General features: G+C 39.7%; 1 protein-coding gene across 2 annotated transcripts in view; it reads right to left on the reverse strand.

The window, feature by feature from the left end:
• The window catches only part of FGF2 (fibroblast growth factor 2), a 66,213-nt gene that overhangs the window by 29,997 nt on the left and 9,755 nt on the right, over positions 1 to 26,461 (reverse strand). The window contains exon 1 of one of the 2 annotated variants that reach the window (XM_086704280.1): positions 4,488 to 6,499. The exons of the other annotated variant lie outside the window; for it this stretch is intronic. Within the exon in view, the coding sequence (XP_086560406.1) occupies positions 4,488 to 4,641 (154 nt within the window). The 5' untranslated portion in view covers positions 4,642 to 6,499. Of the gene's footprint in view, positions 1 to 4,487; positions 6,500 to 26,461 lie in introns of those variants that run through there. 2 annotated transcript variants of the gene reach the window in all.

Below are 26,461 nucleotides of genomic sequence, written 5' to 3' on the forward strand. Positions count from 1 at the left end.
CTTTTTTGTGAACAAAACACAAAAATGACTAACAAGTTTCACACAGCCCCTCTCATTAAGCTTTCATTTTTTACTTTCCTTTAGTATAGCATCCCAGAACCCCAAACTCACATCCCATTTTGTTCACAACTGACTAGTTAAAATTTATAGATGAGAACACTGGACACACAGATGGTTCTTTAAAGTTCTTAGCAACTCCTCAGTTTGCAAAGAAGATTAAATTGAATATAATATGAAAGAAAATGGGAAGGAAAAAAAGAGCGGGAAGAACCTTAGAAATCCATGAATTCCAGGGCACCTGGGTGGCTAGGTCAGTTTGGCAACCCACTCTTGATTTCAGCCCAGGTCATGATCTCAGTTTGTGGAATCCAGCTCCATATCATATGCTTGGGATTTTCTCTCTCTCTGCCCCTCCTGCTCGGGCTTTCAATCCCAAAATAAATAAATAAACTTTAAAAAAGGCGGGGGGCGGGGAGGGAGCACCTGGGTGGCTCAGTCAGTTAAGCATATGACTTTGGTTCAGGTCATGATCTCAGTTTGGGAGATCAAACCCGGCATCAGGCTGTCTACTGTCAGCACTGAGCCCACTTTGGATCCTCTGTCCCCTTCTCTCTCTGCCTCTCCTCTGTTCTCTCTCGCATGCTCTCTCTCTCTCAAAATAAATAAATAAACTTAAAGAAAAATCCAGAGATCCATGAATTCCTTCATTACTACTCAGCTGGGACATGGCTTTATGAACCCAAAAAATCTTTCTGTATATCAATTCCTATTTAATCAATTATATTTTAGTAGAAATTGTTTTTATTGTGGGACTTAAATCTGTATGACAAAATCTCTAAAACAGTTTAAATAAAAATAAGTGTAATATATTATATCTGAAATAGCAAATTTCTTAGCATAATTATTTTAAGCGATACCGTTTAATTTCCACAATCATAAAAAAAAAAAAAAAATGAAAGTCTACAGGTGATTCATGCCAAAGACAGGACAGTTGCATGCAATTCTAATGCACAAAAACCTACAAAAGTCAATTTCCTCCAGTATCTCCTCTAGTGGATCTCCTACTTCATGACCTAAAATGGAAGCATTTGGGCTAGCTAAGCTACAGATAAGAGCAAGTGTAACACAAGGCCCAAATGGCTGTAAATATCAGATGATTCTCAGCTCTTCTAATAACACAGCTGCTTAAGAACGGCAACTGGTTTTACTTCCAGAGTGGCATCAGATACTTAGGTCAGACGGATAGCAAGAAAGAGGGAAAGACTATTTGGTATCCTTAGGCATTCCAAAAGGTCCAAGTATAATACAGGGGTCAAAGCCGGGCTGCACGTAACTTCAAAGACGGAGAGAAAAGGAGACTTCACAGTCCCAACATCCATCAGTTAATAGTCACAACAGGTTGATAGGTAAACAAAACACCTCCCCAGACCCTTTCACAGCTTCCAGTGGATCCAGACATAATCTGACTGTTCTAATGTCAGGGAGAAGCCTGAACCACTCTGCCACCAATGGCACTTCTTGGCCGGCATTGTGGAGGTGGCGTAATCAGGCAGGAAAATTCCGCCAACCACTGGCAGGGGCATTTTCTGGCAAGAATAACTGCAGTACCGATGTCTTAGTAATCTGGACTTCAGGACCCCACGCAGTCTCTTGGCACAGCAACACAAAGCATCAGCAACAGCATGCATCTATAAATATAAGCGTCTACCAACAAAAGTCATCAACCCTATAAAAGTGTTAAGTGGTCTTTTCTCCCCAGAGGCCGACTGTTAGAAAGATGTTTCTAAACATAACTTGGCCACAAAATTATAGAAATGGAGAATAGATTGGTGGTTGCCAAAGGTGGGGTTAGGGAATTGAGTGTGACTATAAAAAGGCAACTTGAAGACTCCTTGTGAATGCAGAAATGTTCTGTATCTTGACTGTGTCAATGTCAATATCCTAGTTGTGATACTGTACTAGGATATTGCAAGATGTTATAATTGGGGATAACTATACACAGAACCTCTCTGTAGTATTCCTTACAGTTGAATGTGAATTATAACTACCTCAAAATAAATAAAATTAATTTTAAAAAGTCAGCTTAGTTAAAATCTCAGTTAGTTTATGGGGCACCTGTGTGGCTCAATCGGTTAAGCATCTGACTGGCTCAGATCATGATCTCGCGGTTTTTGAGTTTGAGCCCCGCATTGGGCTCTGTGCTGACAGCTCAGAGCCTGGAGCCTGCTTCAGATTCTGTCTTCCCCCTCTCTCTCTGCCCCTCCCCCACTCATGCTCTGTCTCTCTGTGTGTCTCAAAAATAAATAAAAACATTTTAAAAAGTTAAAAATTTTTAATTTTTAAAAAAATCTCAGTTTAATAATTAACATTTGAAATAGGTATTTTCAGATAACATAGATTTAAGAGAAAAAATAAAAGCTAAGTAATGTAAAGAAGATGTAAAGCTTCCCGTAGATATTATTTTTACTCTAACTTCAGTTTCCATGGTAAAATAGAAATCGAAGAAATTGAGAACCCACAGGTAGAACAGCCCCTAGACCAAACAAGCGGCCTCCACTGTATGTTGATATTTTCATTCCACAACTCATTGTTGAGTCACTATGAGCTCAGTCCTATCTGGGCACATGAAATAAAACACAATGCAGCTAACCCCTGAATAACAGGTTTGAATTGTGTGGTTCCACTTGCATGTAGAGTTTTTACAGTACAGTACTGTAAATGTATTTTCTCTTCCTTAGGATTTTCTTAATAACATTTGCTTTTCTTTAGCTTACTTTAAGAATACATTATATGATACACACAACATACAAAATGGGCATTGACTATTCATGCTATTGGTAAGACTTCTGATCAACCCTAAGCTATTAGTAGTTCAGTTTTTGGGGAGTCCAAAGTTATATGCAGATTTTCAGGGGGGGAGGGGAATCAGCACCTTTACCTTCCACAGTGTCGAAGGGTCAATTGTACAATACAAGAATCTGATGTAGAGTTTCATTTAATACTAAATTTTAATTTTACTCTAATAATCACAGGGCAAATACATGAAATGACTCAAAAAGGAATCATTTATTTGAAAATTCTTTTTTTGTTGGTTTATTCTACTTCTCAAATGCTCAATTATTCAGAGGCTGATTATGTGGTCTGTGGGCTCTCCTATCACCACGGGTTCTCAATTTCTTCCATTCTCTATCCTTCATAGCCTCTGAATAGTTCCACTAGAAAGTGAAGACAGGGGGCAAAAGGAAGAAATGTGCTCAAACACCCTTTGTGCTACCTGTTCGTTGTCATTTTTATTAAGTTTATTTATTTATTTTGAGAGAGAGAGAGAGAGCGCATGCACACAAGCAGGGGAGGGGCATAGAGAGAGGGAGAGAGAGAATACCAAGCAGGCGTCATGCTGTCAGCACAGAGACAGATGCAGGGCTTGAACTCACAAACCATGAGATCATGACCTGAGCTGAAACCAAGAGTTGGATGCTCAACCGACTGAGTTCCCCAGGCAGCCTCCTCTTTTGTGGTCATACTAAAACATTATGTGGTGGAAGAGGATTATATAAAGACAAGAAAAAAAGATTTTTTTTGTGCCTCATATAGCTGGATGTTTACAGATTTTTCTAGTTTTCGTTAGTAAAAAGAACTCCAAGAACTGTGTCTGTGAATACAGAACATGCGGTCGTATCACATTCCTCTGTTATCTCCTACAATGTTTACTGAGTTAACAGGAAGCTCATTGGCCCCTGGGGCAGGCATCTGGACAACTTGTGAGGAGATTTCTTCCAGCAGAGGCCTTCTGAGGCTGGAGGTGGAAGCATCAGGCTTTAGAAGAGTGGCTCTGTTGTTACAGGCCAGCAGCAGACAGGCCTTTGAGGAAGTCAGTATCCTAACATGGAACAAACTGTTGAAAGTCGGACTTTCAGTCAGGGTTGGCCACTGCTATAGCTGAGAAATATTTTCTCTGAAAAATAACTGCTATTTCTAAGTTTTAGTTCTATAATACAAATCAATTCTTAAAAAAATCCTTAACCCCTTCGGTTTGTCTGAGTCAATGGAGTCCAGGATTCAAGGAACACTATGAAAAGACTTGTACTAAAAGCAGTGTGGCAAACTCAAAGGCCTACAGGGACTATGCAAGTGAGAGAAGAGTGAAGCAGCTTGATAATAAGACTAAGGGGAATAGGGGGGATTGAGGATTGCCCTGGACCATGGGCTATAGGACACATACACCCAGCTAGTGGGGGCAGCCACTACTCAGCACCACTCAAGTGCAGAGTTTGAATCTCCCCCCTCTCCCCGGCCCATCTCCTCTCCCTCCCTGGCCCCAACAGTCTGTGATGGGAATTTGGCTTGTAGGTCACCAACTTGACATCCATGTTCCAAAACCTATTAACCTGGCTGGAGTACCCTGAATTCACAAACAGCTCAGATAAGATTAACAATAAAAATATAAGCTGCCACAAGCAAGTATTTTTGCAATCAGCCCAACATACCCAAGAGATGGGGCACCTCCTGATTACAGCCTTTTCCTGGCAGTTTTATTTTTGAAATGCTTTTGTGAAATGCTTCGTGGATGATTTGAGAGAGCCTGAGGTTTCTCTGAGTTAAGTGCCCCATAGAGATAATGCAATGAGCTTGTTTGGTCATGCTCCTCCCCTAGGGGTGAACGCCAATTAGCTGGACTGTTTGTGTTCCTGGCACTTCTTTCTGGATTGAAGAGTTTGCATTCATCTACAAAAATCACACAATTCAGGCAGCTCCAGAACAGAAAACAGAGCAGCAAGTGTGTGCCTGGGAGAGGAGGAGCTTCAGAGGGGAAAGGCAAGTAGGGGCACAGGGTGGGGAAGGGAGGCTGCCCAGAGTGTTCCAGTTATTTAACTACACTCTCCCACACAGTCATTCTATTTGACTGGTAAAATCATTAGGAAAACACCTTTCAAAGCAGGCTTAAGACAAGAGAGTTTTATTTGACTCTCATGAAAATAGCCCAGGCAGCACGTCTCCCAATCAGTGACGAGCATTGCTACAGCCTCCACTTTGGAAAACCCTGATTCCAGCCAAGAGCTCAAGGCCCATCTCCAAAACTTCTGAGGAGGCCCTCCCAAGGAAAATTCTTCCCTGCATCCCCTGCATGACATAGCTGGGTGGATTTAGTAGGAAGTTGGAAACAGCTCCTTTGCCTGAAAGTCTGTAGTAAGAAACAGGGCCCCTTCTTCAGCTGTGCTGAAAATTTTAAAGGAAACAGGATCACGGTTAAAGAAGATCATGGTTCCACCCTGCAAGAACGCTGCTGCTTTGAGGTCCAAGTTAGAAAAGTTAAGTGGACTACTCTGAAGTTGAGTTCTCTAAAACAGGATATTTGAAATTATAGCTAAAAACTGGAGAAGTGGAAAAGATTTTCAAAAATGTTTGCCATATCCTTATACAGTATCTCGATTACTGAGGTTAAATACGATCATTGGTTTCACAAAAATACTATGCCCTGGGGGGAGTGCTTGGGTGGCTCACTTGGTTAAGTGTCCGACTTTGACTCAGGTCATGATCTCATGGTTCATAAGTTCGAATCCCACATCGGGCTCTCTGCTGTCAGCACAGAGCCTGCTTCGGATCCTCTGGTCTCCCAATCTCTCTTGTTCTTGGTCTCCCTCCCTTGCTCATGTTCTCTTTCTTTCTTTTAAAATAAACATTAAAAAAAAAAAATACTACGCACTGGAATGGAAACGAACAGTATCAAAATAATTCAGCAAATAACTGATTATGCTTGTTAAACCTTTTTAGGTTACTGCCTTTCTATGTTTATTACTTTATTTTCCTTCTTATTCTTTTTTTTTAAGTCTATTTTATTTATTTTGAAAGAGACAGACAGACAGACAGCATGAGTGGGGGAGGGGCAGAGAGGGGAAGAGAGAATCCCAAGCAGGCTCCACACTGTCAGCACAGAGCCCAATGCAGGCCTCAAACTCACAACCGAAACTGAAATCAAGAGCCCAGTGCCTAACTGACCGAGCCACCTAGGCTCCCCCTACATTTATCACTTTAAAATGTTGTTTCTTCAAAAGAACAGGAAGCTAGTCTATCAATGCCCTATTTTAAAATTTTTATCAGATCCAAAGGCTCATCGATCTAAAAAGAAAAAATAAAATGGCTTTCTCTTCACACATTCCTCACATGATTTATATGCTCTACCCATAGAAGAAACAGGTACTTTTACTGTGCAGTGTAACTAGCTAAGCCTTCATTCATCCCAGCCAGAGTCTCAATGTTTAGAGTACCTGTATTGAGTGCTTAACAAATGTCTATTTTTAATGGTGATTTCAAAAAACTGTATCTCTCTTCATTTAATATGTAAAAATACATCCTTTTATTTGACTTTGCTGAAGTTGTCTATTTAAGTTCATACATGCATGGATTTAACTAAGTTTTTATTTACACTCTTCATCCAACACACATTTATGAAGCACTCATTGTGTACAAAGCACAGCAATTAGAACATACACTAGAACATACACCTCGGCAACAATAAAAAAGACCGTGGGAGGAAAATATATGGACGTATGAGTCAGGAGTACTGCAATTATCAAAAGACAGTTCAAGATTTAAAAAAATTTTTTTAATGTTTATTTTTGAGAGAGAGAGAGAGAGAGAGAGAGAGACAAAGCAAGAGCAAGGGAGGGACAGGGGGGAGAAACAGAATCAGGAGCAGGCTCCAGAGCCCAATGCAGGGCTTGAACCCATGAACTGAGAGATCACGACCTGAGCCAAAGTCACATGCTCAACCAACAGAGCCACCTAGGTGCCCCGAAGATTTTTTTTAATTAAGGAATTCCACCAAAGGGGACTTAATTTCTAATCCCTTGAAATATCTGATCCCCCTTTTCCTCCTGATTTTCAAAAATACAAATAGCAATAATAAAATCTCTTCCACTTCATCTGGTTTTCAGGATTTTTGCTCTGCCTCCATATTGGCTGCCTCCACTCCTCTCTGTGTTCTAAGATATTTATAATGCAAACAAACTTTTTTTATTAAGTACCTTCTCTCCTCACTCTGATTCTGAAAGGCAAATGAGATACAATAGTTAAAAAAAAATGAGTTGTATAAATGGAGTAGGGTCTGATAAATAAGGGCCTCAGAAAAACAAGCAGGAACGTTAGGTTAGTACAAGAACTGTAAATATACTGCAGGTTCTTCTAAAAATGCATCAGATTAAAAGCGGTATTTAAAAAAAAAAAAACCTAACGGGAAGTCTATTGTGGCTGTTCTTGTGTGAGATAATAAGCATGTGGACTTTGATGGTGGCAATGAGGGTGGAGAACAAAGGAATAAATGCGAGGGTTTCATGAAGTCTAAATTTTGGTTAAAAAAAAAACAAGAAGGGGGAAAAGTTGTATTTATGTTTCAGCTTAGAAATATGAAAACTGAAATGGAATAATTTGGGGAGAAAGTTAATAAAATAAGGATACCCAGTTTATGATCCAGCACCAATTCCATGCGCAGCAAAACAAAATAAAAACAACAACAAAAGAAAAAAAAAACAATGAATTGCTCATTTGATTGGAAGTGAAGTTATTTAGGTTCAAGCTAACAGAGTGATGTCCAAATGAAGATGTTTTCCAGACAGCAGAAATTTTGAAACTGGATGTGGTAGACTTATTTTGGTGGCTCAAATGAACCACACCTTTTGATAGTCATACCTTGTGTAGCCTCTCCCATACTGACTCTACTCTTGGGTCACATTGACTGAAGTTGGTCAATGGGACATTAGCAAACATGATGTAAACAGTGCTTACATATTGAAGCTTGCTCTCTTGGAAACTTTGCTCAGGAGATCCAGCCATTCTGTAAAGAAGCCCAAACTAGTCTCATGGAAAGACCACATGAAGAAATAAAGAGGTCTATAGGCTTCCAATTAGCCCTGCCAAGGTGACAGACATGTAAGTAAAGCCATTTTAGATATTCCTTACCCAGCCACCATTTGACTGCAGATGCATGAGAAATCCCAAACTATAATAACAGAAAAACCATCCATCTGAACCACGGTCAATCCATATAATCATGAGAAATACTAAGATGGTTATTTGAGGCCATTAGATTTCGAGATGTTCGTTAGACAGCAGTAAATAACTGAAGCACTGGAGAGCAGATGAGATACAAGGGTACAAAAGGGAGATTCAGGAATAATAAACAGTCACAGCTAACAGCCATTAGGCCTTCCTATCTGACAGCACTATACTAAATGTTCCATCATTCTGTGTTAATACTCACAACAGTATTAACACAGTAGCGATTAGTTGCTAGTATCACCACTTGGTATATGGGGAAAATGGTATTTAAGGAAATTGAGCAACATACCCAAGACCATACAACTAGAAAGGCCCAGCTGAGACACAGACCCAGGTCTACCAGTTACCTACACAAACATGAAAGATGAAGCCATGAGAATGACCTTAACAAAGTAAGAATAAAGAAAGGGGATGAGGGTAAGGGTCAGGCTAGGGAAAATAATCGTTTAGTCACAGTTTTAGATTTTTCTCTAATTTCAAGAATAGCTATTCAACATGTTCTTGCTAATGAATCACGCGTAAGTCCCTATTTAGAAGGCAGTTCCTGTTTGTTGTTCTACCTCTGTACTTCCATTCTGATAACAACACATTTACAACCATCTATTGGCTAAGGGAGTCTGGCCTCACATGTCTATCACTTTAGGATCACTCTGGCCATCTCCAGGGACAGGCCCGACATGAAGCACCCTCTTTCCTGGGATCCTACGCTTGTCCTTTGGCCATGCCTATTTCTTGTGACATTTAAACCCTTCCCAGAAATGGATTCTTTGAGCCTCCAGCAGAATTTGAGCCAAAATCCTCAGAGCTCGACACATAGAAATCATCTAGTCAAAAATTTTCAGTTAAAGATAAGGAAGCAGAGTCCCAGTTTGGTAGTGACCTGGGGCCAAGGATCAGCAGACCCAATCCTCGTCTAATACTGGACGCTGAACCACACTGTTTCTGTGAAGTGTCACTAGCATTTCCTCGTATGCCATTCTTCAAGGAATAGCTCGTTGAAATAATGCTAAAAGTGTGCCTTGTTCCTAGTAATTAGTTGTGGGGGTAGAGGGAGTGGTAGGAAAGCAGGGGAATGGATGAAGTACCAAGAAATAAGAGGTGTTATCTTCCCAAAGAAAACCTTCTACAATCTCTTATTCTTGATAATAAAAAGACTAAGAGTTAATTACTATACTTTCTGGAGTTAAAAAAAAAAAAAAAAGTCAGAAAAGTACACAAGTAGTAAAGCAAATAGAGTTCAGTCTCTATTTCATACTTCCATCCCCCAAACGGAGCCTAAAATCACAATTATTGAATGTACTTCCTTCCCCTGTGTCACAAAAACTCTCACTTTGTTTTCTTCTATTCCTTTCTCCTTGTCAGACTTAGAACCACTCCTTACTAAAGAGAGCGCCAGGAGCGCCCCACCCCCACCCCCGCCATACAACTAATTACTCAGGAGTTTTGAATATGAAATCTTTCAGCCTAAATCTTCTCTTGCACATCTTGGATGCATATTTGTTTTTTCTTTCTTTTTTCCCTCTCCCGCTTTCCACCTCCCTTACTCCGTCTGCTCCCCTTACTCTTTATGCTTCTTCCAAAAGATATATGAGGCTGTGTAAGAGAGGAAAAACAAAAGACAAAAGAACCAGACATCATCTCTAAAGGCATTCACTATTATTTATCTCAGCATTATTTTTGGAGGAATAAAGAAAGGTTTTAGGCACAGCAAGTGATTCTGTTTGAGATGCTCTGAATTGAAATCTCTTATCTCAGGCATGGGAGTCTGGCCCTGCCAACTAACTGTTCCAAGACAGGTCTAACTGTGCAACTTAGACCTTTTACTATAACTACCCATTTTTCCCAACAATTTCTTTTTTTTTTTTTTTTCCCAAATGTTTACTTATTTTTGAGGGGGAGGAGGGACAGAGAGAGAGGGAGACAGAGGATCCAAAGCGGACTCTGCGCTGACAGCAGAGAGCCCGATGTGAGGCTCAAACCCATGAACGATGAGATCGTGACCTGAGCCAAAGCCAGAAACTTAACCAACTGAGCCACCCAGGCATTTGATATCCTCTGATATCCCCATTTCCCAAGAATTTCTAAAGTATACTACTTTCTATCTCTAAGGGAATAGTGATTTTCACACGAAGAAAGTATTATTCAGAATCTGGGCATATTCTTTCAGCTGGGCAATACAAGGGATCAAACTCCTGATTTGCAATTTTTCAGATTCATGGAAAGAACTTTTAAACCAGGAAGATGCCTTGGAGATCACCTATTCCAATGCTGATGTTTTTAAAAACAGAAAACAGGCTCCTTACCCAAACATGTTTCTTTACCCCAACCAGACCGCTTTCCCTTGCAACACTTAAATCCTAAGGGCTGGTCACTACAACACCACTTGCAACAATGGGTCACCCATTGCAACACCACTGGGAGCTAAGCATCCCGGGGTACAGCCAATTCTTCCGAACAGCCATTTTCACCTGGGATCAGGCCTCTCCCCTCCTAGTGTATGAAGCCTTCTTCTGACTTCCTGTACCAGCATCTACAACTATTACTTTCCTGCCACCATACTGAACTCTTTCCTCCTTCAAGGTTCATACTCTCACTTCCTCTTGTTGGTCCATTGAGTGGTCACTGCCACTCACTGAAAACTTTGGGATTTGGCACCCCACATCTTTTCGCATCATCTTGAAAAACTTCATGGGGCGCCTGGGTGGCGCAGTCGGTTAAGCGTCCGACTTCAGCCAGGTCACGATCTCGCGGTCCGTGAGTTCGAGGCCCGCGTCAGGCTCTGGCTGATGGCTCAGAGCCTGGAGCCTGTTTCAGATTCTGTGTCTCCTTCTCTCTCTGCCCCTCCCCCGTTCATGCTCTGTCTCTCTCTGTCCCAAAGAAAATAAATAAACGTTGAAAAAAAAATTTTTTTTAAAAATAAAAAAATAAAAAATAAAAATAAAAATAAAAAAAAAAAAAAAAAAGAAAAACTTCACGGTTCATATAGAAGCCCTAACAACCTAGCGTCAAAGATTCTCAGCTTATGAAATCCAGCAACCTATACTTCCCGCTCTCATGGCCAAGCCATCATTCGTGGGCTACTGCTTCACCTTAATCTCCAATATAGTATCACCTCATTTCCCTCTGCTGGTTTTCTGACTCTTCGGACTTTACTGACCCGGACTCTGCCATTTACCCACCAGTCCTTAGCCTCTTGGGTTTCACTTCCTTATCAGTCTAAACTCTGTGGGATATCATTCAATTCTCCTGCTTTTTCTTGCTGGCACTTCTAAAGCCAAGCCCCAATTTTGGATCAATATAGCCATCTAGCTTCTCCAATCCTGCACTCAAAACCACTGAACATATGCAACAAAAATTATCTAGAAATGACACAAGCATTAGTGCCATTGGGTGTTATCAGGAATGAGGGGTCTTTAGCCTCAGGTGGGCCCTCAGCAACTGTTCAGCAGCCATGGGCATAACCCAGGTCTCTTTCCTCTCCCATTCTCTGCAGCAGCCATATAAGCTTACATCATGCTCTAAGCCTACCCACCCACAGCCACACCTCTCTCTTGGACATAATGTTGCCCCCTACTGCAAAGAAAAACATGATTTATCACAGACATAACATCCCAAAATGTACCCACACCTAAAAGCTCACTTGCCCACATTGTGCTAGTCAAGCTAAGCTCATCACTTAGTGAATCACATTTGCCTATTTTGTTTTTACAGCAACTAAGCCACCAAAGAGAGTTTGTCATTTTGTGCCATTTTGCTTCAAACTCAGCACTCTAAATTCTGTGTATTTGGTGGTATTCTGGTATGGTTTTTGAGCTTCCTGTGGAGAGTCACCTTGTCCCTGAGGTCATAAGATAAACAAAGAGAGGCAGTCAAGGAGACCCAAATGTGCAGAGTGCAGATAAGGAAGGTGTGAAGACCGTGGCAGAACTCCCCTACTGCTGGCCCAGCACCAACTCCCACTGCTTCAATCCCCAGCTCTGTCCCAGCAGTGCCAGTGATGGATGGATGGATGGATAGATAGATAAATAAATAGGTAGATAGATAGATGTCATTTTGGACTTCCCATGAGGCTTAAAAACCTATAGCAGAAATGCCTCTAGTTATGCTGATACCCCTGCTTCTAATCAATGGTGATTTTCCTCTGCAAGAAAGAGGTTGATGCTATGACAGAGGCAACAGACGTTCCCAATAACAGTCCAGAATAGGACTTAAAAAAAAAAAACAAAAAACAAAAAACTAGCACCTGTACCTATCAGACTACAGCCTCCACTCCCCTCTGCTGACCAGTCCTCAGGAACAGACATCTGAGGGCCAGTTCAGTTCTGTGAAAAGAGAAGAGCAAGGGAGCCTCTGGAGCAGATGGCAGTAGACAGAGGCCAGGGATAGCGTAGTCCTCCCACAATCACAGGCAAGAGCAGCCTGAAACATCTCCACACGGAAGTAGTACTGTGATCTTGTTGGGAATCCTCTGTTTGTTTGCTCTAATAATTCTTTCTTCTAGAATAGGATCATTATTCTGGTTTTCAGAAATCCTAAAGAAGTAAAATTAACCCACACGTGTCAGGGAGAGGAAAAGAGAACCAGAAAAAAAACTAATGAAAAACACTATGGAGGTTGCTCAAAAAATTAAAATTAAAACCTACCATATGATCCAGCAATTCCACTTCTGGGTATCTATCCAAAGAAAACATAACCACTACCTATAAAAGGTATCCACATCCCCATGTTCACTGAAGCATTATTTACAATAGCCAAGACATGGTAACAACCTAAGTACCTATTGATGGAATAAATGGATTAAGAAAGTGTGATACACACACACACACACACACACACACACACACACACACACACTGAATTATTATTCAGCCATAAAAAAAAGAAAGAAAATCCTACCATTTGTGACAATATGAATGAAACTTGAGCACATTATACTACGTGAAAAAAGTCAAAGACATATACTGTAGGATATCACTTATCTGTGGTATTAAAAAAATAGGGCTCACAGATAAAGAAAACAGATTAGTGATTGCCAGAGACAGGGAGTGGGAAGGTGAGCAAAATGGGTAAAGGTGCAAAAAGGGTAAAACTTCCAATTATAAGATAAGTAAGTCCTGGGGTTATAATGTACAGCATGGTAACTATAATTAATGATACTGTGTTTTATCTTTGAAAGTGGCTGTAAGAGTAGATCCTTAAAGTTCTCACCACGAGAAAAAGTATGTGACTATATGAGGTTATGGATGTTAACTAAACTTACTGTGGTAATCATTTTGCAATGTGAACGTGTATCAAATCATTATGTTGTATACCTAAAACTAATATAATACTGTATGTCAATTGTATTGAAGAAGGGGGGAGGGGAAGGAGGAAGGGAGAAAGGAGGAAAAGAGAAGGGAGAAGGAGGAAAAAGAGGAGGGAAGAGGGGGGAGGAGGGAATGAAGAAAAAAGCTAGACTCCATGTTCCATGGCAAGTGCCAGTCATGTAAGGGGGAGCCTTCTTAGGGCCTCAGTGGTGAGCTGGGGACCAAAGCAAAACTAAACCTCTTCATTCAAGAGACAGCCAGTCTAGTCCCTCTATCAGGAATTCTGCAACCCATGTCCTTGGGGCATCACAGTGAATAAGTTGGTCTTAACCAAACCAGGGCTGGACACACGCCAGTCTAGAACTTATGCCAATAAGGGTCCTGTGATTGTTATTTTTATGTGTCGACTTAGCTGGGCCATGGTACCCAGATATTTGGTCAAACATTACTCTGGATGTTTCTGTGAAGGTGTTTTTGGATGAGACTTACATTTTAATTACTAGACTTTGAGTAAAGCAGATAACCCTCCATAATGTAGATGGCCCTCATCCAATCAGTTGAGGGCCTGAAAACAAAAGACTGACCCTCCCCTGAGTAAGGAATTCTGCTAGAAAAGAATTAGGGTCTTCTCCAGGTGTCCAGCCTCACAGGCTGCCAGCTTCCATACTCATGTGAACAATTCCTTAAAATAAATCTCTCCCTCCCTTCCTCCCCTCTCTGCTTCTATTGCTTCTGTTTGTCTTGAAAACCATCACTAATACAGGCCTCCTAAAAATCAAATTGCGAAGTCATCAGGTGATGAGCATCTGTTCAGTTGTAGCCTAGGCAGCAGCATCTCCACACAGCAAGGCTAGCCTCTGATGGGACTCCAAAGCCAGGCTGGCTTTCACTGAGCACTGCTGCTGGTATACCAAGCCCAGTGCGCAGGGACACTCCTCCCTCTTTGGGTTCTGATCTAGTCCCTTCACATCCTTCCCAAATCATTGCTCTGTTAGTATGAGAGTTTCCCAAAAAAACACAGTAATGATTTTCACACTTTAGAAAAGTAAGCTACATTACACAGAATGTGTTCAGATTTAGATTTTTGGTGTGCTTTGACTTAAACTCTAGAGTGAATTAGAAATAATGCTCTGCCCCCAAGTGCTAACTAAACATCATTCCCCTTAGCAAAGTAAAGCAGCTCCACTGATAATAACCCAGGCCACACATCCCTTGAGTGGGAGTGAAGAGGTGAGAAACCAAGAGGTAGATGAATGAGAAGTGAGCTCCTTCTAATAGGAAGGCATAAGCCTCAGCACTGCTCGCAAGCAGCTAGTGCTCCAAGTCAGCTGGTGCGCTGTGTCCACCCACCTGTGTGACCAATGGCCAAACACCCAGCCACAGCTCTGCCCTTCCAAGTCAGGAGCCTATAGGCACTATCTCACCTGTCTCCATCCCTTCACATTCATACCCCCTAGACAGCAGTATCCAACATCAGCCTCCACTCCCTCACTCCTCTTTCATTCTTCTCAAGAGATGTTTATATAAATAACATATGGGTATGTTAGTTTTAAATTTTTCTCGATAAATAGGTAAAGAAATAAAGATTCTCCTTCATCTCTTCTCTCCCAATTCCATTCCCATCTCCAAAGTTACAAGCACTTGTGAGCAGTTTGGTGTGTATCCTTTTCAGACATTAGTCTACATATTTAGTCCAAAAGTATCTAATCCTTTTGAGTGTATGCATTTTCATAAATGGGACATTTTCAGTATTACTCCAATAATTTCCTTTTGTCTCCTGACAAAATGGAGACCCTTCCACTCTAGTGCACATCCATCATTTACAACATGCCAGGCAATGTGTGTGAGATTACGTTTCTCAATTTGGACTACTGTAATAATTTCTTAACTCCTCCCTACTCCCAGGCTTACACCCTCCCATCCATCCCACACACCTGAGTGATTTTATAAAAGCCCAAATCTGATATTCTTACTCTCCTGATTAAAATATTTCATTGACTCCCCACTGCCTTGAGGATAAAGATCAAATTGTTCAGCATGGTTTATAAGGCCTGTCAGAATCCAGGCCCTTCCTATGTGGCTGGCCTTGCTACTTACCATAACCCTACATTCCAGCCATGCCAAACTATTTGCAGTTTCCAAAACATACCAAACCTGGCAGTACTTCCTTAGCCTTCATGACTTTATTTGCCTTCCAAGAAAACTCAGTTGAGTTGCAGAACGTGTATGTAAATAACTAAATGACTTCTTCTGCTGAATGGGCACAATAGCCACATTGCTGTTAAAAGCTGGTTGGAAGGTCCACCAAAAAGCTCTAACTCTGATTTAGAATAAAAAGCTAAAGCACCACTTTTTGGTGGTAACACCTACTTGCCTCCAAGGATCCAGTTCAGCAGTCCTGAACTCCTGCTCAAAGAAGCCTTTTCTGACTTTGTTAGAATCGCCTATCCTCCTTGGTATGACCTCACTCTATCACAACACAAGCACACAACACAAGCAAAGCAGGCATAACTCTGGACATCTCTACTTGTCCTGCCAAACAATACATGTTTTATGGGGTATGGGCCTAACTTATTTGACTTTGTAATCCCCAGTACCTAATGCTATATACTATATACAACAATATAGTAGACACCTAATGGTTAAAGTAACAAGTCAATAAGTACATTATTTTTACTGAGGTAAAACTTGTCAGGTCCCAATAATATTTAAGATGAATTACAAAGATATTGGCAATATACCAAAACAAACAAACAAAAAATGTTAAAAATGGCTTTTAAATGAGGCAAACGTAAATTCAAGTGCTGAAAACTGGCGAGGCCAGGATTCAGATCATTATACATAAGAAGCAAGGGCGCCTGGGTGGCGCAGTCGGTTAAGCGTCCGACTTCAGCCAGGTCACGATCTCGCGGTCCGTGAGTTCGAGCCCCGCATCAGGCTCTGGGCTGATGGCTCAGAGCCTGGAGCCTGTTTCCGATTCTGTGTCTCCCTCTCTCTCTGCCCCTCGCCCGTTCATGCTCTGTCTCTCTCTGTCCCAAAAATAAATAAACGTTGAAAAAAAAAAATTAAAAAAAAAAAAAAAAAGAAGCAGAGGACATATTTGGCTTTCTAGAAGCCAATAGCAGTAACAAGTCCCTCAGAGATAGTCAGGTTAAAACAAACTGGATACTAAGGAGAAGCATAAGTACTGACAGAGTTACCAAAGATAAGTTTTTCCCAAGGGACCTCAGAGTGGACACTATGAAATGAGATAAACAGCAGGCTTAAACATTTCTTAGAATTAACTGAGACAAGTTTCATACAGAGATTATGCTCAAAAATCACTCACAATAAGCTATAGGCTTACACCAACACATTCAAATTGGTTCTCTCACCGTCAGGCTAATTAGAAGATATTCTTTAGTGCATCTGGTGATACTGTCCTTAATATATTTTGGGCCATGGACAACTGATAAAATGATATGAGAATCTGATAAAATGCTATGTATACCCTCAGAAAAACACCCTGGCGTGATATTTTGCATTTACTTTTAAAGGATCATGGAAACCTAGAGCTTGTCCATGGAACGAACCCTCAGGTTAAACTCTCCAACCTGGAGTAAACATATACTATATATCCTGAGTCAAGCTTCCATAAACATTATTCCCCACAACAGAACTTTCAAAAGGTTCAGCTCTCTGGCCTACCTAGAGAGCAGAACCAGGTGCTTTAACTGTCAGCCATGGTGGGTATTAGGTTCCTTCTAGAAAAATAGAGGTGCTTTGCAAACATTCACCCACTTCTGGATTTGATACCCTTGGGTAAGGCCAAGATTCTCCAGAACTCTACAACACAACGGCTCTACGGTTCTATATCATTAAACAAGGACGAAAATAAATTTAAGTCTGGAAAATATGCAACGTAGGTATAACCAAACAGATATCTCAATGATTTTTTTTCTTCTAATCTCATTAAAATAAACAATATCTGACTCTTGAGTAATGTAACTTCCTGAAGTGACTTCCAAGAAAAATTACTTGTAAAACGAATATGTAAACAACTAAATGAATTCTCCTGTTGTATGGGGAGATTAGCCACGCTGCTGTTACAAGGTAGGTGGAGGTCTCATCAAAATTATAACTTTGATTTAGGGTAAGAATCGAAAGCATCACTTTGGTGGTAATTAACAAGGTCAACTATTAAGAATACTTTTAAATTATGAGAATAAATCCATATCACTAATTTTCTTTATCTTTAATTTTTTACTTTCCTGTTCATTAAAAGGGATGGAGTCTATGGGCCCTGGCCTAAGCCCAAACATTAAAAACTCTAGACTTTGTCACACACACACACACACACACACACACACACACACACACACACACACAAAACTTCTTTTGTGAAATGTTGGTATGAAAACTGGCAGTGGAGGAGGACCCTAGGCTCCCCTCATTCCATGAATACAACTAGATTATTAAATCATCCTAAATACCCCAGATATTGGCCTGAAGCCTGGCAGAACAAACTTCACAACTAAAGGTAGAGAAAAGGCCACATCAAAGAAGGTACGAAGTGCAGAGACATGGTTTGGGAGTGGCCAAAGGGGTGGGGAGGGAGTCACAGTCCCTGAGAAGAAGGGTGAGAGACTAACACACAGAGGAACCCATGGGAAAAACAAATCACCATAGCAACTGGCTTGGAAAGCAAATTTCCTGAGTTCTTGCAACTAGTGGGGCTTAAAGCCTGCAGTTTTAAAGGTCAGTGTGCCTGGCTCTGAGAGAGGACAGAGGGCATTGTGCTGCTCTTGGAGAAAAGGCAGAGCAAATAGCCTATGGAAATATAGTATTAAAAGAGCGATCTGAAGAGCACCCGGGGCACACATGAGGAGGTTAGTTGCTCATCTCAAGCATGTCCCAGAGAAGCAGTATTCACGGAAACACCCCTCTGGGAACAAAGGAACTGGCAGGCACCATTTCCCTTCCAGGCCCCTCAGCATAAGCACAGGGCCACCTGCAGGAAGTCTGGGATGCTCACTACCTAACTTGTTTACACCAAGCCCCGCCCACTCACCCCAGTGGAATCCCCCCTCCCAGTCACACTTGCCTCACTCCCAGCATAGCAGACCCTTCCCCTAGAAGAAGGTCCAAACCCCTGCCACACCCTAACTCCTGATGGGGGAGTTTTGCAGGGCCTCGGTTCCAGCAGCAGTGGCGACAGGTCTCATTTCACAAACGGACCAGGCACACCTAGTTAAAACGCACCACCTTCAGGCCAGAGGCCAACACTGCCCACAACAGGAAGGAGAGCCTCTGCAAACAACTGGCCTGAGGATGAAGCAGCTAGGACAAAACAGCAGAGCACATACAGCACCTACTGGACACTCCCAGAAGAACCAGTCTCTGGGGAGCAAGGGACACTACACAGAAGGGCACTACAGGACCTTTTATCATGAAGTTCATTACCCTCAAGAATAGGAGACGCAGCTGACTTTCCCAACACAAAGAAACATGCCAAAAGACTTAGACAAAATGAGAAGACAGAGAAATTTATCCCAAATGAAAGAGCAAGACAAGGCCACAGCTGGAGATCTAAGTGAAACAGATATAAGTCACATGCCAGATAGAGAATTTAAATTAATCACCATAAGGACACTCACTGGACTTAACAAAATAGTGGAAGACAAGAGTGAGACCTTTAACACAGAGATAAGGAATAACACAGCACAGATAAAGGGCACAAAAATGAAATGAGACATATACCTGATGGAATGAACAGCAGGCTGTAAGAAGCTGAGAAACAAATTAATAATCTACATGACAGACTAATGGAACGTAATCAAGCTGAACAAGAGAGAAAAGACAATTATGCAAAATGAGAATAGACCTAGAGAACTCAGTGACTCCATCAAATGTAGTAACATTCACATTATAGGAGTCCCAGAAGAAGAAGAGACAGGAAAAGGGGAGAGATAATTTATCTGAAGAAATAATAGCTGAAAAATTCCCTAATCTGGAAAAGAAAACAGGTGACTAGATCCAGGAGGCACAGAGAACTCTCATCAAAATCAACAAAAGCAGACACACACCAAGACATATCGTAATTAAACAGACAACATATGATAAAGAAAAAATTTTTAAAGCAGCAAGACAAAAGAAGACAGTAACTTACAAAAGAAAACCACTAAGGCTTACAGGTGGTTTTTCAACAGAAACTTGGCAAGCTGAAGGGAGCAGCATGATATATTCAACATCCTGAATGGGAAAAATCTGCAGCCAAGAATACTCTATGCAGCAAAGCTATCATTCAGAATAGAAGGAGAGATAAAGAGTTTCCCAGACAAAAAAAATATTTAAGGAGTTCATGACCACTAAACAAATCCTGTAATAAATATTAAGGGAAATCCTTGAGTGGAAAGGAAAGACCAAAAGTGACAGTATAAGGTAGGAAACTCAAAAGCTGTAAAAATGTATGCTTCTGTAAAAAAAAAAAAACATGAGTCAAAAAAATGATATAAACAACTAAAAGGATATAAACAAAATAAAAGGATATAAACAGCATATTACCTAAAACATGGAGAGAAGAAGATTAAAGAACGGGTTTAAACTTAAACAACCATCAACTTAATGTACACTGCTATATGTGAAGATGTTATACACAGACCTGATGGTAACCATATATCAAAAACCACTAATATATAAAGAATAAAGGGAAAGAAATCAATATATATGTATGTGTCTCCAAATACATATATCACTAAAGAAAATCAGTAAACCATGAGAGAAAAACAAGAAAGGATCAGAAAAAATCTTCAGAAACAACCACAAAACAAATAATATGACAAAATACATACCAATAATTACTTTGAACATAAATGGACCAAATGCTCCAATCAAAAAACATAAGGTGAGGGGCGCTTGGGTGACTCAGTCAGTTGGGCAGTCAACTTCAGCCCAGGTCATGAACTTGCATTTTGTGAGCTCTGTGCCAACAGCTTAGAGCCTGGAGCCTTCTTGCAATCCTGCGTCTCCCTTTCTCTCTGTGCCCCGCCCCCCCCCCCCCCCCCACTCATGCTCTGTCTCTCAAAATTGAACAAATGTCAAAAAAAAATGTTTTTAAAGACATAAGGTAACAGAATGGATTAAAAAAAAAAAACACAAGACTTCCCTATCAAAATAACACCAGCATTCTTCACAGAGCTAGAACAAATAATCCTAAAATTGGTACAGAACCAGAAAAACCCTGGATAGCCAAAGTGATCTTGAAAAAGAAAACCAAAGCAGCAGGCATCACAATCCCAGACTTCAAGCTATACTAGAAAGCTGTAATCATCAAGAGAATATGGTACTGGTACAAGAACAGACATTCAGATCAATGGAACAGAGAACCCAGAAATGGACCCACAAACGTATGTCCAACTAATCTTTGACAATGCAGGAAAGAATATCCAATGGAAATAAAGACAGTCTCTTCAGCAAATGGTGTTCAGAAAATTGGACAGTGACATGCAGAAAAATGAACCTGGACCACTTTCTTACACCATACACAAAAATAAAGTCAAAATGGATGAAAGACATAAATGTAAGACAGGAAGCCATCAAAATACTAGAGGAGAAAGCAGGCAAAAACCTCTCTAACCTTGACTGCAGCAACTTCTTAACATGTCTCTGGAGCCAAGGGAAACAAAAGCAAAAATGAACTCCTGGGACCTCATCAAAATAAAAAGCTTCTGCACAGCAAAGGAAACAATCAGCAAAACTAAAAGGCAATGACAGAATGGGAGAAGATATTTGCAAATGACATATCAGATAAAGGGTTAATACCCAAAATCTATAAAGAACTTATCAAACTCAACACCCAAAAAACAAATAATCCAGTGAAGAAATGGGAAAAAGACATGAATAGACACTTCTCCAAAGAAGACATCCAGATGGCCAACCGATACATGAAAAATGCTCCACATCACTCATCATCAGGGAAATACAAATCAAAACCACAATGAGATACTATCTCGCACCTGTCAGAATGGCTAACATTAACAACTCAGGCAACAACAGATGTTGGCGAGGATGCGGAGAAAAAGGATCTCTTTTGCATTGCTGCTGGGAATGCAAGCTGGTGCAGCCACTCTGGAAAACAGTATGGAGGTTCCTCAAAAAATTAAAAATAGAACTATCCTACAACCCAGCAATTGCACTACTAGGCACTTATCCAAGGAATACAGGCATGCTGTTTCGAAGGGACACATGCACCCCCATGTTTATAGCAGCACTATCAACAATAGCCCAAGTATGGAAAGAGCCCAAATGTCCATCGACAGATGAATGGAATAAGAAGATGTGGTGTGTGTGTGTGTGTGTGTGTGTGTATACACACTCCATTGTGTGTATATGTGTGTGTGTATACACACACACACACACACACATATACACACAATGGAGTATTACTCGGCAATCAAAAAGAATGAAATCTTGCCATTTGCAACTACGTGGATGGAACTGGAGGGTATTATGCTAAGTGAAATTAGTCAGAGAAAGACAAAAATCATATGACTTCACTCATATAAGGACTTTAAGAGACAAAACAGATGAACATAAAGGAAGGGAAACAAAAATAATACAAAAACAGGGAGGGGGACAAAACAGAAGAGACTCATAAATATGGAGAACAAACTAAGGGTTACTGGAGGGGTGGGGGGGGGATGGGCTAAATGGGCAGTAAGGAATCTACTCCTGAAATCATTGTTGCACTATATGCTAACTACTTTGGATGTAAATTTAAAAAATTAAAATTAAAAAAAAAAAAAGACTCATCCATACGCTGCCTACAAAAGACTTTTTAGATCTAAAGTCACCTGCAATTAGAAAGGAAAGGGGTGGACAAACATCTATCATGCAAATGGAGGTCAAAGAAAGCTGGAGTGGCAATATTTATATCAGACCAAATAGACTTAAAACAAAGACTACAACAACAGACAAAGAAGGACACTATATAATAATGAGAATAATCCAACAATGTGTAACAATTGTAAATATTTATGCACCCAATATAGAGGCACCCAAATACCTCAAAGTTAAAAACAAACAGACAGGATCTAATCAATAATCAGATAATTGTATAATACAATAATAGTAGAGGACTTTAACATCTCACTTACATCAATACACAAGTCAACTAAACAGAAAATCAACAAGAAAACAATGGCTTTGAATGGCACCCTGAACCAGAAGGATTTAACAGATATATTCAGAACATTCCATTCCAAAACAGAATACACATTATTTTCAAGTGCACATGGAACATTCTCTAGAATGGATCACATATTAGCCCACAAAACAAGCCTCAACAAATTCAAGAAGATTGAAATCATTCCATGCATATTTTCTAACCACAACACTATGAAACTAGAAGTCAGCCACAAGAAAAAATCTGGAAAGACCACATATACATGAAGATTAAATAATATGCTATTAAACAATGAATGGGTCAACCAGGAAATTAAAGGGAAATTAAAAAGTACATGGAAACAAATGAAAATGAAAACACAATGGTCCAAAACTTCTGGGATGCAGCAAAAGTGATTCTAAGAGGGAAGTTTATAGCAATACAGGCATACAGGCCTACTCTAAAAGCAAGAAAAATCTCAAATAACCTAACCTTGCACCTAAAGGAGCTAGAAAAAGAACAACAAAACCTAAAACCAGAAGGAAACAATAAAGATTAGAGCAGAAATAAAAAATATGGAAACTAAAACAAAAAAAAAAAAACCCAAAACCAGTAGAACAGATCAATGAACCAGGAGCTGGTTTTGGGGGGGGGGGGGCGGGGGGAGATCAGGAAAATTGATAAACCTGTAGCCAGACAGCAAGAAAAAAAAAGAGGAAGGACTTAAATAAATAAAATCACAAATGAGAGAAGAAAAATAACAACCAACCCCACAGAAAAACAAACAATCATAAAAGAATATTATGAAAAACCACATGCCAACAAACTGTACAAATGAGAAGAGATGGACAAAGTCCTAGAAACATATAAGCTACCAAAACTCAAACAGAAAGAAATAGAAAATTTGAACAGATTGATAACCAGCAAAGAAATAGAGTCAGTAATCAAAAAACTTCCAACAAACAAAAGTCCAGGACCAGATGGCTTTACAGGTGAATTCTACCAAACATTTAAAGAAGAATTAATACCTATTCATCTTAAACTATTCCAAAAAATAGAAAAGGAAAACTTCCATGTTAATTCTATGAGGCCAGCATTACCCTAATACCAAAACTAGATAAAGACGTCGGTAAAAAAGAGAACTACAAGCCAGTATCTTGGAACACAGATGTAAAAATTCTCAACAAAATAACAGCAAACAGAATCCAACAATACATTAAAAAAAAAAATTCACTATGATCAAGTGGGATTTATTCCTGGGTTGCAAGGGTGATTCAATATTGCAAATCAATCAATGTGATACATCACATCAATAAAAGAAGGGATAAGAACCATATAATCATTTCAATGGATTCAGAAAAAGCATTTGACAAAGTATGACATTGAATCATGAGGAAAGCCCTCAACAAAGTAGGTTTAGTGGGAACATACCTCAACATAATAAAAGACATATATGAAAAACCCACACCTAAATCCTTAATGGGGAAAAAACTGAGAGCTTTTCCCCTAAGATCAGGAACCAGACAAGGATGTCCACCCTCACCAGTTTTATTCAACATAATATAGGAAATCCTTGCCACAGCAGTGAGACAACAAAAAGAAATAAAAGACATCCAAATCCGTAAGGAAGAAGTCAAAGTTCCACTATTTGTAGATGACATGATACTATAAATAAAAAACCGGAAAGACCACCAAAAAACTGCTAGAACTGATGAACAAATTCAGTAAGTCACAGGATACAAAAATCAATGTACATCTGTTGCATTTCTTTTTTTTTTTTTTTTATGTTTATTTATCTTGAGAGAGAGAAAGAGAGAGGGTGTGAGCATGGGAGGGACAGAGAGAGAGAGGGAGAGAATCCAAAGCAGGCTCCATGATGTCAGCACACAACCTGACTGAAACACCAAGTTGCCCCTAGAAATAGTGATTTAAAAAAATAATTTAAGGGTGCCTGGGTGGCTCAGTCAATTAAGCATCTGACTCTTGATTTTGGCTCAGGTCGTGATCTCATGGTTCCTGAGCTTGAGCCCCAAATCCAGCTCTATGCTGACAGAGCAGAGGCTGCTTGTGATTCTCTCTCCTTTCTCTCTCTCTCTGACCCTGCCCAGCTCACTAGCTCTCTCTCAAAATAAATAAACATTGAAAAAAAATTTTTAGGGGAACCTGGTGGTTTAGTTGGTGAAATGTCCAACTTTGGCTCAGGTTATAATCTTGCAGTTTGTGAGTTCAAGCCCTGCATGGGACCCTGTGCTGACAGCTCAGAGCCTAGAGCCTGCTTCAGATTCTGTATATCTGTCTCTCTCTGCCTCTCTCTCTCTCTCAAAAATAAACATTAAAAAAATTAAAATAAAAAAATTTTTAATAAATCATATTTGTTTAAATTTCTGCTACATGTCTATCTGGAATTCTGACCATGTTTGAATCTGTATTCTAAACACTAAGAAGTCTACAAGGCATAATTCACACTTGTCACAAAGAGATCATGTTTTGAAAAGCTAATAGCAAAGACTGTATTATCTATAAGAGGCATATAATGACACTTGTGCTTCATAAATTTATAATCAAGGTTAAACATATTATTTGTAAGAACTGACACAGAGCGTATCTTCAAGAATTTAATTCATTCACTTACTCATTCAAAAAATATTCAGTAAATATCAAGGTCCTGGGAATACTGAGATGAAAACCAACCATCTGGCCCTTCCTGTCCCGCAAGGTACAGTGACTTTGCCTATCACTATGGCAATCTCCCTAGGCATCTGGCCAAAGTTGGACAGATCCTATAAATACTTCATGGCTTTAGTAACCTCCCTACAAAATAATCTGTGCCCCATTTCTCCAACCCTATAATAGCTGAAAGAGTTGTGCAATTCATTATTTTTTAATCCAACACCTGCTATAAATGTCCTCTTTTTATATGGTATCTCTATTGAACCAGTTAGCAAGATTGTCTTCCCAATTTTACTTGCATTATATTCCCATTACTAAATTATTGAGTTTAGAGTAATGTAAAAATATAAATATGTAAGAAGAACTTCTAAAACTTAGAAACATAAAATAGAATATTTCTTTTTTCACATAATGTTTTGGACAAATGCCTTGCCCTCAAAGAAAATAAGGAAATAAGGTTAATTAATCTTACATTTAAAGATTAAGATGAAATTTGCCTCCGAGAAAGGCTCTCCAAACCTCCAAATAAGAAAACTAACAAAAGAGGACCAACCATGCAAAATGCAAGATTATGCCTACACCAAATCAAGATTTCCAAGATTAAAGGGTCCTTCTTCTCTTGAATCCCTATCCAATTCAAGTGTCATCGAGCCCATAAGTAAATGACACCTCTCCCCAACATACACACACTATCTTCAAACAAATCAAAGCTAGAAATAGCTATGAGGAGAAAGATCAAATTACACAGGAGAAAGAAAAAAAAATCTAGGCAAGAAAATTAATATAATTAATAGAAGAGGCAGAGACAGAGACCAAGACCACAGGTGTTAGATTAAAAGATACATGTTATTAAAGCAGTAAATAAATTTTGTTTCTAATTCAAGACAAAGACTGTTCATCAAGTGATACAATTCAGAAAGTAATTTTTTAAATGGAGGTATTATTTGATTCTGTTACTCTTTTCCATTTTCTATTTATGTAATGACCACTGAATAACCTATGAATTGTTTTCTATTTGCAAAATGATTCAGCTTAGAAAGGAGTAGAATAAGACTGGTCATTCAGCAATTTCTCCCACCCATCCTTACAGACATCACATCACAAAGACTATGACTCACTTTGTCATACAATTTCTATCCTTTTAAGAGTTTTAAGATTGTAATGAATTCTGGCTCATAAATCTGATTATTAGGATTAAACTATTTGTGCCATTTCCTCACCCAAAAAAGTATACTAACAATGGTACCAGATAGTTTTTAATCCTAATTTATAAAATGATTCACTGGTT

Source organism: Puma concolor, chromosome B1 (genome assembly GCF_028749965.1).
Source record: "Puma concolor isolate L17-30 chromosome B1, mPumCon1.1.hap2, whole genome shotgun sequence".
Taxonomy (NCBI): Eukaryota; Metazoa; Chordata; class Mammalia; order Carnivora; family Felidae; genus Puma; species Puma concolor.